An 18,053-nucleotide genomic window follows, 5' to 3' on the forward strand; every position below is an offset into this window, starting at 1 on the left:
ATTTAAAAGTAATATACATTTTGCATCCAAATGATTTAACAGATTAATACAGGCAATATGTTGACTTTATTTGTTTCAAAATTCTATAATGTGGTGTTTCAAAAGTTATTGCTTTATTAGTTCTTACTTTTTAGTTTTTTAAGAAGGCTTATACTTCTATTGCATTAGTTGACAATTAAATTTATTTTGGTGTTTCAATTGCATAAAACATTAATATTATTGTTCAAAAGTGACAGATATTATTTTAGGGTGCTTTCTAATTTACAGTACTATATGCCCTTTGATAATCCCAATTAACTTGTTATTGTGGGGCAGGCCAGATATTGTTAATTCTATTTTACAAAGAAGGGACATGAGGCTATCAGAGTCTCATATAGGTATTCGTATGTCTAGTATGTAGCAGTTCTAGGCCTCGAATCCTCATCTGCCAGTTCCACTACTTGTCTTTTCCACTATCTCACATTGTCTCTTCTAGTTTGCCTATGAGACAAAGCGCAGGCATATGAATATTTAAATCTTCAGGTAGAATGTGAGGCTTACTCAGGTTTACATCATTATCCATTTAACAATCTGCCTGCAATGGGAGTTATATTTCTAAATTAACCCAAGTTGTTATTAAAACACAGTCTAAAGCCTTTCTGTATTACCTCTTGATTTATATGTTAACCTGGCACTATTTCTATTAAGAAAAATAATAAAGTAATTTTGTTCTCATAATTGCTTTTTTTCTTTCTAGTGACCCAAATCAACCAGTCCCTCAAGACACAAAATTCATTCATACCAAACCTAATCGTTTTGAAGAAGTAGCATGGACCAGATATTCCCAGAAAGATCAACTGTATCTCCATATTGGATTAAAACCAAGAGTTAAAGAACATTATAGAGCCAATAAGGTGAACCTCTGGTTGGAGCTTGTACCTCATCTGCATAATCTCAATGACATTTCTCAGTATACCTCTACAACAACTAAAGTGCCATCAACCGACATCACTTTCAGACCTACGAGAAAAAATTCTGTACCTGTCACATCAGCCTTTCCCACTGCCAAGCAGGATGATCCCAAACAACAACCAAGTCCATTTTCAGTGGATCAAAGGGACTACTCCACCGAGCTGAGCGTCACCATAGCAGTTGGTGCATCACTGCTATTTCTGAATATCTTGGCATTTGCAGCTCTTTACTACAAAAAGGATAAGAGGAAACATGATGTTCATAGGAGATGCAGCCCTCAGCGTACTACTACCAACGATCTGACCCATGCACAAGAAGAGGAGATCATGTCCCTCCAAATGAAGCACACTGATTTGGATCATGAATGTGAGTCCATCCATCCACATGAGGTGGTTCTGCGGACCGCCTGCCCCCCAGATTACACACTAGCTATGAGGAGGTCACCAGATGATGTTCCCTTAATGACGCCCAACACCATCACGATGATTCCCAACACTATACCGGGGATTCAGCCCTTACACACATTCAACACATTTACTGGAGGACAGAACAATACGCTGCCCCATCCCCATTCCCACCCCCATTCACATTCAACAACCAGGGTATAGCCAGATAAGAGAAACAAACTCTATTTTTTTGATGGATTGCAGTATAAGATTACTGAAGATTCCGTGGCTTTCAACCTACAAGACTCTTACTATTTAAATAAGGAGGAATATTATGTGAATATACATATCAAGAACTTTGGGGGTTTTGAAAAAAATGAATTGTATATATATATACACAAATCAACTTTAAAATGAATTTCAATTGCTTGAAGCAATTGTTCTGAATGATACTTTTTCATTCACATTCAAGAATTAATTTTTTGAAGATTTATGTTCATGATGGAATTAGGCATGTGGAACACCAAACAGGAAAGAACTATGTCTGAAATATAAAAAATAAAAATAAAAAAACAACCATGAATATGCACAAGGGACACACCAATGGAATGTCAGATAATTTTCACCAGTTTTTATTTGGAGCAGTTTATTGTGTGTAGACCACATTTACATGTTTGGATAAGTACACAAAGCACCAATGCTGTTAATGCTGGGCCTTAGCGGAGGCTCATGCTGAAATTTGCCAGTAAAACAAAGAAGTTTAAAGACTGGCAGGTACCACATTATCACTTAAGTGCTGTCAGTATAAAGTTGTGGGGATAAAGGAAACTGGATATTTTTAGCACGATGTGCATGATAATTTATATGCTTGGTGGCTGTGCTGCTGATTAAGCTGTAATTAAAATTCTTCTCATCCCATTGGAATTTTAATAGAAGCTTCTTCCATCAATTGGCAGAACCTAAAGAAGATTTTAAGGGGCAAAAGTAATTACAATTAAATAATTCACAGTAGTTTCAATAATAGAAGGAATTAGTTATAAAGGTATTTGAAGAAACTATAGGCATAGTGGTGAATAGTCGCTGATATGAATCCCAGAACAAACAATTTCCTGTGTTTTTAATGTTCTTTTCATTCCCATCTAAATAATTTATAAAAATATAACCCTAATTGGATATGTGTTACAGGATCTATAATTTGCTGTGGTTTTTGTTACTCTGTATTTTGTTCCTTTTGGTAAGATGAAGTGTGTCCAAAGAGTTACTTGCAACAGTCTTTTATAATATGAGGATGCCCCAAATTACCACTCTGATTACAGTTCTCAGTTAATTGATTTACTCATGTTGCATGACAAAATGTTTACTACTAATAATTCAATATAAAGTTATGTCCCTCCTCACATCACGTATCTTTCTCACTGAGGTTCGTTCACTGCAGTTTGCTCATGCAATCTCAGTAGAGTACAACGTAGATGCAGAACCTAGAAAGAGAGTCAACACCAGGAGGATTTTAGTCTTACACAAATGTGTGATTTTAAATGAATATTCTAAGACCACAGGAAACTCTTCATCCCCTGTTGTTTACCAGTAACAGTATATCACAGACCTTTCCAAATGTTTGTATATGTAATCAGATGTACATTTGTATTAAAAAAATTGAGATGGACTTAAAGAGCACATCCTAATAAATACTTTCTCTCTTACCTGTACTATATTTCTATTAGACTAAAGTTATGTGATTTTTTTTTACATTTTTTCAGATGACTAGCAATTTTGATAGTTTGTAAGATAATGCAAAGAACTTTCTCTGACAAACTAACTGCAGTAACAGAAACCTTTCTTTTCAGTTACTCTTTTTCAAGAATGAAAGCTTATTATACAAAAAAAATTGTATACTACTTGATGGAACCAACTTTGTACATCTTGGCCATGTCACTGGTCATTGCGTGAAATAAAGATAATCTGGATAATGACTATTAGTCCAATGATAAGAGACATGATCTTTGCTCATTAAAGAGCTAAAATGTTTATTGCTGTTTTGTCTTTTTTTAAGAAAAAAACAAACAAAAGAAACTTGACTGCCTCAGAGTCATTTTTCTAGACCAAATTTTTGAAGACATGTAGGTAACTTCAGAAAACACATCATGTGTTTATAGGCAACTGTCGACTAAGATGAAACTGATGAAAATTTAACATTATAAATTTAGAAGCCCAGGGACTTGTGGAAAATATCAGCTTTGTACTTTTAAATATCTCATACAAAAATGTTGGAGAAATAAAATGTGCCAATTGTTTTCTGTTAGAAACACAGGTTCCAGTTCTGCTCATTGAGGAAAAGGTCTATTGGAAATAAATGTGTGCTGTTTCATGGAATGAGAAAATCTAGGTTCATAATATAAGGGTGATTGAACGATCATAAAGTAATGAATAGAAAGTTATTCTTCTAAGGGAATTTTAAAGTGCTGAGCAAGACATTAAGCTGATACTAAGAGATAAAATCTCCTATTTCAAGAAATTTTTTTGCGTATAATTCCCAGCCCTAATTATTAACTGTCAGTAAAATGTAGATATTGCTCCATAACTTCAAGTAAAAATCCCCGTTAGAAGCAAACTTTCTTCAGCATCCAGAGTGGCCTCCGTGCAGTTTTTGCCTGATGTAGTGATGCTTTTAGACTGGAAACTGACAATGTAAACCAATATAAATAATTATTTAGCATATAAAATACTATTTAAGTGGAAAAATTGTTTTACTGTATTGATTGAACAAAAGATAATAACAAAAACATAAATAACAAAATAAAGTATGAATGGAGTCTTTCATATGAATTATTTCTCCTAGAAAAACCAAACATTCTATTTTAATGATGGCCATACTGATATCTATGTACTTGTCTGTTTTTCTAAATGTATCTGTCATTCAATTTACCTATCTATATCATAACTGACATCTATTTTGTATTAATTTAGAAAAATGATTAAGGAAAACAAAGCATAGCCTTATTCTTTCTTCTAAATTAATGTAGTACCGACTTTGTTGCAGATAATGCAGTTCTAGTTTCCATTACTGTTCCCAAGTTGTGATGAAGTCATTGTGAATGAGTGTTGGATCCTAGTTCTACAATTACAGCAGCTAGTTTTCTGAATGTACAATGATACCCCAAAATAAACAGAACATGAAGAACTGTTTTTAAAGCTGAAACATAATTTTTAAATGCAAGACATATTTTGAATATTGTTATTAAATTTTAAACAACATGTATAAAATGTGTTTATGTAGATGATAATTTTGTTTAGAAAAAAGTTACAAATTTAAAAAACTATATTAGATATTACTTATTAATTCAGACATTCCTGCTTCAGATTAAACTGCAAAGTCAAGACTCCTTAAAATTTGTGAAAACATTATCAAAAGATTAATGTTTTACAGTATGAGAATGAAAATAAAAGTGACAGATTTCATAGTTTTACATATCTATTAAATGTATTGACTGTAAACAAAATCTAGTTGAGTACTACAGATATATTATGAGGTTCATCATTAACTGCATGGAGATTAGAAAGTCATTTGCTAAGACATTAAGTATATCCCATTTTAATTTGGAGACATTATGCCAGCAGCTTAAAGCAGAAAATCTGAGTAAAATACAGAGTATTTTGTTCATTTCACATGTAAAAGTTGACTATAATGATGATTTAATTTAGATTTTTTGATTGGTACAACATGAAAATAGCAGCAATTAAGAAAATACATTAACCATATGTAATAGTAAACTGGAAACCAGAATGGCATTAATTTTCTTACAGAAAATGCCCAAACCCAGTTGCTGTGTCTGCAACATGTCCTTCTTCTCCGTTATTTCACCTGTTGGCTTTACTGACACACATGTCAATGTCACAAAAGGATACAAAGAATGTGGTAAATGTGTTCCAGCTTTAAAGACACCGTTACATAGGAATTACTGGGATTCTTTCTTTTTTTTTTTTCTTGGTGAGTTTCACAGAAATATTTCACAGGGCAAATGATGAATGAAATTTTCAGGAAGGTGTCAAATATCATGGTCACTCTTTGATGTTTGTTTTCTTCTGTTTTATTGGTTCAGAGTGCTGGCATTTTCTATCATTTCTACTAATTAGTTGTTATTGACTATCACTTTTTAATGTAAGTGAAAATTAGATAATTTGGTTAGACTTGTGAAAACACACTCCCAAATAAATTCAATTAATGGGCACTTCCCTGCTGAGATTTTGTTATCATTAATTTAATTATCTTGTCAAGCTTTACTGTTAACAACAATTCTTTTGACTTTTTAGTCAATAAACTGGGGGAATTTCTCCAACGGCCTTATACCTTTCCTGAACTTGATACAACATATACTTCAAATTTCCACAAGTTTCTAAAGCTATTTCCTACTGGTGTGAAACATTTGGTGGCCTAACTTGATTTTATTCATAATCAGAATGCTTTTTTCATAAGCATTCTGATTTGATTCAATTTTAACACTTTCCTGTATTTGTTTTCAGACCAGAAATCACTTCCATTTTATAAGGGTTGCGGAGCATACATACTGGAATAACCTTGTGCAGGGCATAAGTGCCTTTCTTCCTGAGATTGGATTTATAAACCTTATTGACTTTTTAAAAAATTTTCAGAGCCTGATAATTCATTTTAAAAGTTACAACATGATGACCATGTTATAAATCTCCAATAAGAAAATTTTATTAGGAAGTTTCTTTTCCTTGCATTTTATTTTATTTTTGTATGATATCAAATGGGTCCAAATGACTCCTGAGAAAGAGTGAAGTGCATTTTTGGAAAGTGACAATTATCTAGGCATCTGATTTAGTGGTTTTAAGTGTAGAAACCTAAATCTCTAATGAACTTTAACTTTTCCCCAAATACTAGCTAAGTTTAATTTAAAAGAAGTCTGAAGTCATTAGGGACAAACATAAATTAGACAGATATATAATTTTTCTAGTCAGTCCTTATATATATCATATGGTATGTGAGTGTATGTATACACACACATATGTATATATATATATATATCTTAAATATTAAATGGTTTAGGATACTTAGGATGGCCCTTTCAGATTCATATATTTACAAAAGACTTTCTATACCTTTATATATATGTACTAATGTCATAGAACTTAGTCCTCTATGGAAAGTCAAGCCAAAATACCAGTAGTTCTGTGTTGAAATGAATGATAACAATTAAAGCTTTAAAGAAAATTGTAAAGATACAGTAACAAAAGCTCAGCAGATAAACTTTAAGGAACTAATTTTGAATACCATGTTCATGGTCGATATCTATATTAGATAGTGTGTTTAAAAGGATTTTAGCATTTTTAATTCATCTTTTCTGCACTCATATCATTAAGCAAATTAATGGAACATATGTCATGGTTTTTGTACAAAAGGCCATGTGGTTTTCATCATTCGGGTTGTGTTTGGACATTCATGGCTTTCATTAAAAACAGGTTTATCATGAATAAATATTACTGCATTTTCTAAGTTGTGCTGGCTATTTTTAAAATAAGAAATGATTCCTTCTCTGTTTGACATACAAAAAAAACATTTTCAAGATAAATGTTCTCTCACAACTTCTTTGAATCATCCACACATGTGCTGACAGTTCCGATTTGATGGAAATGATGCTGTCTGGTTTGTTCACCTCTGGGTGAGTGTAAGAGAAGAATTTGAGAGTAGGGTTTGGAAACTTTCCTACAGTTTTTATATAGCCTGTCAGAAAAGAAAGAGAGGAAAACATAAACAGAAAGAGAAAAAAATAGGAGTAAGGAAATGAGGGAGAATAAAAAGAAAGGAAAACTCACTTTTTTCTCTTTGATATTTTTTTTGCCTTCAAATAGTTTTTTAAATAAAGATGTATAACAGTTTATTTAAAAAGAGAACAGAGAGATTTAAAAAAAAACCTTTAAACCATAATCTATTGTTCTTAGAGAAAAGATTAGAATGAAACAAGAAATTTAATTCATGAGTCAACTCTTGGTCAAAGGTGTCACTGGAAGCAAACAAACAAATCCAGAGTGATGTATTTCTAGTCTTTCTAGTCTTCCACTATGCATTTAATAGTGATGTTGGTAGAGAAGACTATGTGAAATACTGGCCACTCTTATCTGAACACAGCCCAAGACAAAAATACAACAAAGAGATGAGACATCAAAGACTTTCCCTATACGTGGCCTAAAGATCGTTATTACCAAATTGCTAAATAAAATAATTGGCATCACTTTGCAGTTTCCATGGCTGCATATAGCCATCCATGTCAAATAAACAGTTCAGAAACACATTCCAAGAGTGTCACTTTTCACAAGAGTTTTGATGTTTTGCAGGATTTGATGTTATTTTATATGATTACTATTTCTCACTACAATCTTACATTTCCTTACAGATTACACAATATTATTTCTGAGTTCAAAAAAAAAGAAAAAATGATATTCCAATTTAAAAACAAAAAGGAATTCCAATTTACCCTGTAATTGTTCCTATGAAAGCAGTATCTCCCAATGGAGTGCTATAATTTGAAGCACTTCTTGCTGATCCAATATTGGAGAGTTGACTTGAATGTCCCCTTAAAACTTTTCTATCTTTCTCCTGAAGATAGTCAATTTCCCCCTCACAGCTGACATCCTATACAAGAGAGGAAAACTTCCCACCCATTACTGAAGCTTCTATTTTCATGCCTTTTTCTATTATCACTTATGCCTTCTCCAGGGGTATAGAATTTGTAGGAAAAGTCTTAACATGATGTAAATAAGTGGTGGTTCAGGCAGGTTGGAAGCTGGTAAACATCAATCAAGCAATGAGAGGAATTAGTCATTCGTTCACTCAACAAATGGTGCCCGCCATTGCCAGACAGTGTCACATGTTAAATAATGGGACTGCCCTATGACTTACCTCAGCATACAAGTATTTCCAAGCATGGAATAGCCATACACAGACACTACCCATATCATCTTTTTGTGTTATCTACTATACCAAATCATTGTACAATACCTTGTTTTATCTACACGGGTGAGCAAAAGTAGGTTTTAAAAATATTATCTATGTTTTAAAATGGCAAACACTAAAGTTATTGGTCGAGTTCACAGCCATATTAATTTGAATTTTATTGAGCAAGTCCATCAATAAAAGCAGGTGTGTAGCAATCCTTCCCAATAACAAATATGGCCATATCTGAAGCCACACTATATTGTCCCAAAATATATCACAGAATATGAAATTTCTAGCTTAAAGCTCATCTGATCCAACCTGTTAACTGATTCCTTAATCCTCTATCTAAATATGTGGTTATGAACCCTAACACCGCATAACACCACAGACCTGGAATTCTAAAGCAAGTGGCTAAGTATGAGACCATTTGGAATTTCTTCCTTATATTGATCAACTGTTCACTTTTTACTTATAAAGGTCTCAAAGGTTCCATCATCTGACTTTTCCTCAAATATTGGAAGACAACTATCATATCTTCCATGAGACATTTTTCTCCTCAAAGCACAATTTCCCATTTTCATTCCAAATAGTTCAGTTTTTCACCATTCTAATCATTTTTTAATATTTCCCTAAGCCTAAGTTTCTTAGGAAATGTGATATCTAGGATTGAATATAATAAATGCTTCAAGTATAAGTAGATCTGTACTTAATAGAGTTTACTATCAACTTTGTCACTACAGAGTGTATTTTTAATACAACTTATGGTAGTGTTACTCTCTTTAGTGGCTACAGCACACTAGCAATTCAGATTGAAACCTACTTTCTATTAAAACTCCTTCAAACTTCTACATATACTGCTGTTAAACAAATTCCGCCTTTATCTTGTCCCTGATAATTTGAGTTTTACTTCATCTTCAGGATATTGAACACTATTAAATTTCATCTCATTAAATTTGCCACATCGTTTTAGCCTATGAATATCTTTCTATCTATCCCAGAGTCATGAAATCTAATAAAGTAATAAACATAACATCTATCTTTCCTCAGATCATTTATTAAAAAAATATGTTCAGAATCAGGTTGAAACAAAGCTGTGAAATATTAATAGAGATAGTAAAATACTGAGAAAAACAACAACTGACATTTGCTGAGCACTCACTATATTTTGGGTTCTGTATCATATCCTAAAATACACCAAAATATGCCACTCTCAAAAATACGTACCAATCGTGATTGCTGCAGGGAGGGAGATATAAGGGAACTAAAATGTAATATAAAAAGTACAATAAATGTCACACTTTAAAAAGTTAAAAAATACCAATACTTTTGAATATACTTACTCATTAATTCATTTCCTAAAAGGTACTTATTGAGAATTTGTTATATATGACTTACTGAGCTACTGGTGATAAAAAAGTGAATAAAATTTAGCCTTTGTCCTCCCATTACTAGAAAACCAAATGATCAATTCACTTTGTCTACACACAAAGCACAAGAGCATTGTTAGATACATTTGAATAATCTACTTTCCATTTACATATTTGAATGGCAGCATAGTCATCCTTATGGATATTTCTGAGTTATTGATGCTTTATGTATAAAAATAAAAGAAATCATAGAAAATAATGTGGTTCTGCCACCATGATATTTTCCCCAAGTCTCTCACCAAGCACATGTCATAATTAAAATATTGATTTAAGCTAGTCAAGTATAGCCTTCAAATGGGATCACTGAATAGAAAAGTAATACATATTCAAGGTAAAAAAATGAAATATTTTACAGTTACTAACTTGCATACATATTTCTTTAAATATTCCATTCATGTTCAAGTACATTCAAATGTTTATTGTCAAAGTATATATATGGGGGCACATTATATGTATATATTATTTTTTCTAACTCATCTGGAAAATAACCTATGGGAACATACTATATGTCTGCTTTAGAGAAAAGCAAGGTCAATAAAAATCAGTCTCAAAACGCTGTATAAATCTAAAGCTATCCCAATCAAAAATTGCAACAGAGTATGTTTGTTTGTTTGTTTCCAGATGTTACATGGCTAAACATCAAGAATGCCCAAGATCATTTTGAAGCAAGACAGTAAGGAGCATCTATTTCATCCATCACATTTCAAAAGTTACTATTAAGCTATTATAATTAAAATAATGTAGTATTAATCCAGAGAGAAACAAATGGTGAATAACAGTGAACTCATAAACAGACTTATTAAAAAGAAGGAATTTGGTGTATGCTAAAGTAACATTAGAAGAGAGGATAAACCGTCCAGGTAAACTCTCCAGGTAATAGCTATCAACACAGGATAAAATTACCTCTGTGTTATACCACACACAAATAACAATTCATAAATTAAAGGTATTCATATGAAAAGCACATTTTAAATGTTTTAGGAGAATAGATAAAAAAATAGATGTACTTGAAGTAAGGGAAAATTATTAAGACACAAACACTTCCAACCATGAACAAAAGAATAGGAAATTGATGTTAAATCTTAATGCATCAGGTGAGATTTTTAAAATAATGACAGTCACATAATGAAAGTAAATATTTACAGTGCTTAAGCAATGAAAGGTTAATTAAAGTGTTGAACAGAAATTTCTATAAATCACTAAGGAAAAGACAATGCGCAAGCAAAAATGGACTAATTAAATATTATGGATGGAAAAGCATCTTTGTTTCTGCCCTCTCCCTAATCTTCACAAAAAAAATAAAAGGAATAAAAAACACATAAACCCATAAGAATAAGAAAAATAGAAGAGAATAAAAACAGTAATAATAATAATAGATGACAAGTTCTAAGAAGTTTTTTGGAAGATAATAATTAGATAAACTAAATGATATTAAGGAAATAATACAACTTAAAAATTATAATATAAATCTTAATTATAAAAGTTAAGAGATGCTTTAATTGAACTCAAGAAAGAATTTATGTAAAAGAAGCAATGATTTCAAAGTTAAGATTACACTGAAACAAACACAAGAGCAAAGAATGCTTTAAGGAATATATTATTAAAAATGCCTAAAAAGAAATAGAATGTATAAAAGAAGAAAAGCACAAAAATAAAAAAAGAAGGAGAGTGGGATTCAAGAGTAAAATAAACTAAGAGACAAAGATATATGTATATGTATATATTCAGCATATACATTCACTATATGTATACATTGAATCTTCAAAACAGAAAACCAAAACAGTGAATAGAATAAGTACAATGAAAACTATAGTTCAAGAAAACTTTCTCGGAGTAACAGAAAAAGATTTGAAATAAGTTTTGAAAGGATGGACTGAGTATCTGAGAAAACTGATTTTTAAAAATGACCAACATTAAGACATATTCTGATAAGGTAATTGAATATCAAAGAAAGATATTGCTTTGGGCATTTACATACAAGTAAAAAGAACAAGTTTCTTATAATGGAGACTCTCATAATTAGATTATTATAAGAATTTTTAAAAGTAATGCTTTATGCTAGGAAAAAGAATTGAGTAGCATATGTAACATGCTCATTGATTTTTGTACGCAACCATAAACTACCTTTACTTTATGTACAAGTATGAAGGCTGCAGACAAACTGTTACCAACATTCAAGAACTCAGGGAATGTTGTTCTCATGAATACTTCCTGAGAAACTTACCAGAAAATGGCCTTCAGACAAACAGAAAGGTGATATTAATATAAGGCCTATTTAATGATAGGCACTCAATACATATTTATTCAAAGAAGTATGACTAAATGAGGGTTATAAGGTGGAGAGTACATAATACAATGGCTATATGTTTTGACTATGTAGATATAGTACAATTATATACAGTGCGAGGAGAGTAGGAAAATCATATGCAAAAATTTTAATTGTAGTCAGTAATCATATTGTTGGTAGCAGTGCTGTTGCTACACTGGAACTGTTCATCTGTCCAATGAGAGATACAGATACAGCAAATGGGGAATATTGTGATATGCTAATTCTATCACCATCTTTACTGTCTTTGCAAGATAGAAGTAGTTAAGGATAAACTCTGTGGTTTGAGTATTAATGTGTATCAGAATAGACAACCAAAAAAGTTATGCAAACAATGACCAGGCCAGTAGCAGTGAGTATCTCCAAGGCCCAGATCACAAACTGCACAAGACAAATGGGGATCGTGTTGTCAGAGAGTCCTATGACTTATCCAAAGACTCAAGAGCCAACCTGAGAAATACTTCATTTTCTAATGATGAGACAATTTGAACATCAGTAAGGATAACTTCAGTTGATTGAAACACATCACATGGAAATCCAAAAAGTTATTTTTGGTTAAAAAAACTCTTCAGTCACTTATGGAACATGACTACAGGAATTAAACTCATTGTCTTGAAAACTAATAAAATGAAGCATTAAATAATTTGTCATACCACTTATTAACTATATAAATTACCAAATAGTAGATGAAGGGAATTTACTTTTTATAGAAACATTTCAGCTAACAAGAGGAGGAATCATTGTATTAGAATTTCACCCTTTTTTCACTCCTAATGAATTAATGGATTTAATTATTGAGTATTGGTAACTCAATACTCAGAAGGCTGGTAACATCACAAAAATAGAAACAAGCAGTCATTATGTACCTCCTGAAAAGAAATATGCAACACCATCTCTGAAGAGGACTTGCACCCAAAAATGAACCTCTATCTGATGAAATCTCTAGGTTCAATGATTAGGAAACATATAGGACAAAGAAGCAGGTTAAAATACACTATGAGGATAAAATCAGCAAAATTCATACTACAGAACATTTTATCAATTGTTTCCTGGTTTCTTCAATGAATACATGCAAGCAAAAGACATGACATGATAATATGCAGATTAAAAAAATCTTATGAAAGTTAGAAAAATGTAGTAAAATTTTTTTAAAAACCCCTGGCTTTAGTGGGTAAATAAGTCTCCAATTTGGTGATTATTTATAGAAGAGGAAAGAAGTTGTGACTGAGACGAGGCATGTGGAGGATTTTGGGGGTGGTTTGTGATACTGACTTTCTTAATGTGGGTGTTTTTTCCCAGAGTATGTCTCTTCCAATGATGTATTAATCCAAGCATTTATTTCATCAGGTTTTTCTGTACTTGTGTTATGTTTTACTAAAAAGGATTGTAATAAAAAAGTTGACACATAAAAACGGTTTCAGATGTAAAGAATATGAGTTTTATTATCTGAAAGGGCCTACCAACTGCTTAGTATAAAGGATGGAGAGCACACCCATCAAGGCACACCATCAGGAAACAAGAAGTTCCTAAAGCTTCAGAGAGGGGGGGAAAAAAAGAGTTCTCATTTCAACATCAACTCCAGAAGCTAGAAGACATTGAATAAATGCCTTCATGTTTTTAGGAGAAATTATGATCAACCTATAATTTTATATTTAAACTAAATGTTAGTCCAGTAGATCAGCCAAAGAAAGCATGCATTCACAAGGGAAATCAAGGGCACACCCGGAGTGACCGCTCAGGAAGCCAGAGGCCAATTGGTCCTGCTCAGAGGGTGACACTGGGGACCCAAGTAGATATGTCTCTAGAATAAAATTAAAGCTGATAGAGCATCAGGTGTGTTTCATTGTGTGAAAACAAAAATGTTATTTGTATGATTTTCTAATTATTTTGCTGAATTTGGGGAGGCCGTAAAAATCAAGCAACTGACAAAATGATCATTGTAAATATAGAAAAAGAAACAAAAGTACTATAAGAAATGGATTGTAATCCTTGAACATGTATTGTATATATGAATGAAAGTATATTTAAGGGATAGATCTTACAAATAGCAAGGTTGGATCAAAGGATATTTTCTCCTTTTTTGACTATTTTCTGATTGATTTTCAAAGATGTTACATGAATTTCGACAACAGTATATTAGAGTACCTGTTTCCCTACACTCTGGTCAAAAAATGTAATTAACAATTTCTTATTATTTTCATTTTAATGTAAACAGAAAATCATTATTGCATTAATTTGCATTTTTAAATTGAGGTAAAGCATCTTTTCTTATGCTTATAAGCCATTGTATTTCTTTTTATATTAAATGCCTTCTTTTACTTTGTATATTTTTCTATTTGTTTATTAATCTCTTCTTACAGAATTATAAGAATTCTCTAGATAAATAAAATCAGTACTTTTTGTCATGTGTGTTGTAAGTAATTTTGCTCAATTTTTTTTCTTTAATTTTGTTATTTGGTGCTGGGCAGAAATGTTTGAGTTGTATTATTTAAATGTATCAGTTTCCTTTATGTTTTCTGGATGTTGTGTTTTGCTTAGAAAATGTACCCCATTCCAAGATTTTTTTAATTTGCTCATATTTTTTCTGTATTTAGTATGTTTATAGTTAAATCATTGATTCATTTAAAAATTATGTTGACATAACAGAGAAATTTAGTTTTATTTTTTTTCCTAGTGAAGTCAAGATTTAATACTTTTCAGATGAGTAAAATGGATTATTTTATTGGAAAGCTGAGAATTTGTTATTTTCAGCCACTGAAGCCTATAGGACTATAGAAGAGCAAGATGCTAGTGAAACCATATGTGAATTATTACTTCTATCTCCTTGCATGCCTATGCCAGAAAACTGCCTGCTCCTTCGGTATGTGACATCTGATTTTCAAATATGGAACTCCCAAAGAGTTCCAGCCAGTGGAGAGAAGGTCTTCTGGCTTATGATCTGTCTGCACACAGGTGCTGTCATGGGGCTTTGGAACATGCAGTTTATTCACATCTACAAACTATATTGTCTCATTATAAAAATACTTAAGAATAACAAGTCTGCTGGGCTGTATAATCAAAAAACCAAGAGCAAGAACTATGATGGGTACTTATTTGGAGCTAGGTTGGAATCAGGAAAGAGCAACAACAACAAAATCACACCTCCACCTACCTCTGGACTTACAGACTTAAACCAAATGCCTTACAGATGCTGCCAGAGGATTGCCAGAGACCAATTACCATATTTTAAAGAAACAGTAGTTATCTTGATGCCTTTAAGAACCCTACTTGGTGGTTTTAAGCTTGTGAAACAGAATGTAATCTGATCACCTTCTCCTGCTGCTGAGAAAGACCTAAGCTGTTTGCCTAGCTTCCTCATTGATGAAGACATCTGTTTCGCTACTGCATCTTCAATTCTCTGGCCACTTTTTTTGAGATTGATATTTGGGGCCCACACTGCTGTATGATTTCTTTCTATATTTTTTTTACCCTAAACCTCAAAGATCCTAAGAACAGCTATTTTAAAAACAAATAAATAAAAGGAAGTAATAAAAGGCTCTACACTGAAGAATGTTTAACAAAATCTACTTGTGTTCAAATTTCCATGAAGGCTTTTAGTTAAGGTAAATAAGTTCATGCCATAAAGGTCTATATGTTTTAAGAAGATTTTTTTAAAGTTAATTGGTAATGTGTGAGTCAAACTGTAAAGAACCCCTTTAATTGGTAGTCTTAGTACACTTTACATCCACATATCGTATGTCTATATCAGGTTACCATGCTACACATACAGTGGGACAAAAGTGGGTTTATAGTTGTATTTGAAACATAGTTTATCCTTGTATCACTATCTATTAATTATTATATTGTTTTCCATACAAACAACTGTAAACTTACTTATGCCCAATCATGTATGCACACAACATTTGGGAGACAAAACAAAGAGCTTAGTAATGTGTGCAGTTTTAAATAAAACATTTTGGGGTGGGTTAGGTAAAAGAAGGAAGAAAAAACAATTGGGTGATTCCACAGATGTAAAAAGGTGTTAAGGGACAGAATTATCTTCCCCCCAGTTTTCTGGTGATCAAATGTTTCTTTGAATAATAAGCACGTGTGTTTGTTTCAGGGCTGTAATGCCATTGGGATTGATTGAGGGTCCCCAGTAATTACAGCTGAAGTTGAAGGAACCATTATTTATGAAGAAAAGTCTTAAAAGAGAAGAAGCAGTCTTCAAGATAATATTCATCAATAGAAGTCAGTCTTGTCAATTTCCCCTTGGATTTTCCACAGTTTAAATCCTGTGTTAAATATTTTCTTTCCCCATCCTAAATCAGAAGGTTCTTTTCAAAATTAATCAACAAATGTAAAACTACAGATCTATATACTTTTGACATAAAGGTAACTATGTTCAGCTATCAGGAAATATTGTGGCCTCATTTTGCTGTGGATACCACAGAAACAGTAGGTAGGTGATTTGAGGCTCGTGAGATTGTTTTTTCTTATGAGGATTCAGCTTTAAATATCTTGGCCAAACCATCTAGCCACTCTTCTGCACCTTAGATCAAAAGAACCATCAAGTTCCATTTACCCACCTAAAGTGACTTCATTATAAAGGCTACTTTTTAACTAGTTTTGTCTATATTGGTCTAACATGGATCCCGGCTCCTGGGATCCGCAGCATTATGGATGAGACAAGACAAATTCACACGACTACCGAGTCCTGTGGAGGAAAAGGGACAGCACGGCCACTCTCTCAAGGGGAAAGCGCCTCGACTTTTGCCTTGACGAGCTTTTATTGGGTTCAATTTGTACAGGAATACAGGGTATATACATAAAGCTCATCAATCATTGTTAGGCAGAATTGCTTAAATAATAGATAACATTCAAAGAACTCTGAGGGCTTATTCTGAGTCAGGGTCAGATAGTTAAAGGGCCATAAAACTTTGGGGAACAAACCCACTTCCTGCTTGGACCCTTATTATTTAAATTGAGGGTATTAGCCAAGTAGGTTTCATAGAATTTTATGCATTCTTTCTTAGGCCTGATCGCCCTAGGGAACCCACCCTTTCCAGCACAGGGCCACATTCACCTCCAGCATTGTTTCAGGCTTAAGGCATTGCTTCAGCCTTAAGTCAGGCAGGGGAAGTAAGGCAGCCAAGAGATTAGGAGACTTCTTGCACACAGAATGAGGACTCAGGCTATGTCAAAGCTGAGTGGAGATCACTCTCTTTTTCTGTAGTCCCCAAAGTCCTTCCCTGAGGGCCCCTTTGCAACCATGCCTGTCTTAGGTTATCCCTCTTTAGAGGAATCTTACCCATCATTGGCTAACCAGTCATCTGCCCAGGGCCAAGCAGGGTGAAGAGAAAGGGGGCAGAGGTGGTGTCCCTACAAGGAAGATAAGCTTTGTCTCCTAAGTGGCTTGTGGTCCCAAGGTCCTTTACTCAGCCTTAGACAGAGGGGATTACAGCTTCTGAAACCAGGCAGGACACTTCCCAACATTGGCCTCTATGCAAAAGGAACATTTCATTGAGTTTCCTGAGGTTCCTCCCTCACTATTCCTACCCTCCATGACCCCTAAACTTTCTTCTTCTATTTCCAAACTTGTTTTGCCTTTCTGTCTGGGCACACCACCTAATCATTTTCGCCTTGGCTTGACTACTGAGTATGTTTTCTTACCATTCTCTAAAGCAATATGTCCATGGATACCTCTTGTGTTAAACCCCTCCCAAGTTGAGTAAGTTTCTAGAGATCTCCTTTTATGCATCTCATATCTATCTCACCCTTATTATCTTTATTAACCCCATTGACATTTCATAGTTTTGGCCCTCAACCACACTGATTTGTATGTTATACAGCCTCCTACTTAGTATCTAAAATCCTGTATAACCCATCCTTAAACATCCAATGTTGTTTAAATCAACAGTCTTCCCCATCCTTGTTCTATAATGCCTATACTACAGCCACAAAGAAGTTCTCCAAATGCATTGTGCTTCTGGTGTCCCTCTTCTGGGTTTTTGCACAGACTTCTCCATCTT

General features: G+C 33.1%; 1 protein-coding gene across 5 annotated transcripts in view; it reads left to right on the forward strand.

Annotated features, from left to right (window-relative positions):
• Window positions 1-3,410, forward strand: part of NLGN1 (neuroligin 1) — a 769,628-nt gene extending 766,218 nt beyond the window's left edge. For all 5 annotated transcript variants that reach the window (XM_036017708.1, XM_036017707.1, XM_028504805.2 and 2 more), the window contains one exon: window positions 737-3,410. In XM_036017708.1, coding sequence (XP_035873601.1) covers window positions 737-1,559 — 823 coding nt within the window. In that variant the 3' untranslated portion in view covers window positions 1,560-3,410. The remainder of the gene's footprint in view (window positions 1-736) is intronic.
• Window positions 3,411-18,053: the final 14,643 nt, after the last annotated feature.

Source organism: Phyllostomus discolor, chromosome 2, assembly GCF_004126475.2.
Source record: "Phyllostomus discolor isolate MPI-MPIP mPhyDis1 chromosome 2, mPhyDis1.pri.v3, whole genome shotgun sequence".
NCBI classification, from domain to species: Eukaryota; Metazoa; Chordata; class Mammalia; order Chiroptera; family Phyllostomidae; genus Phyllostomus; species Phyllostomus discolor.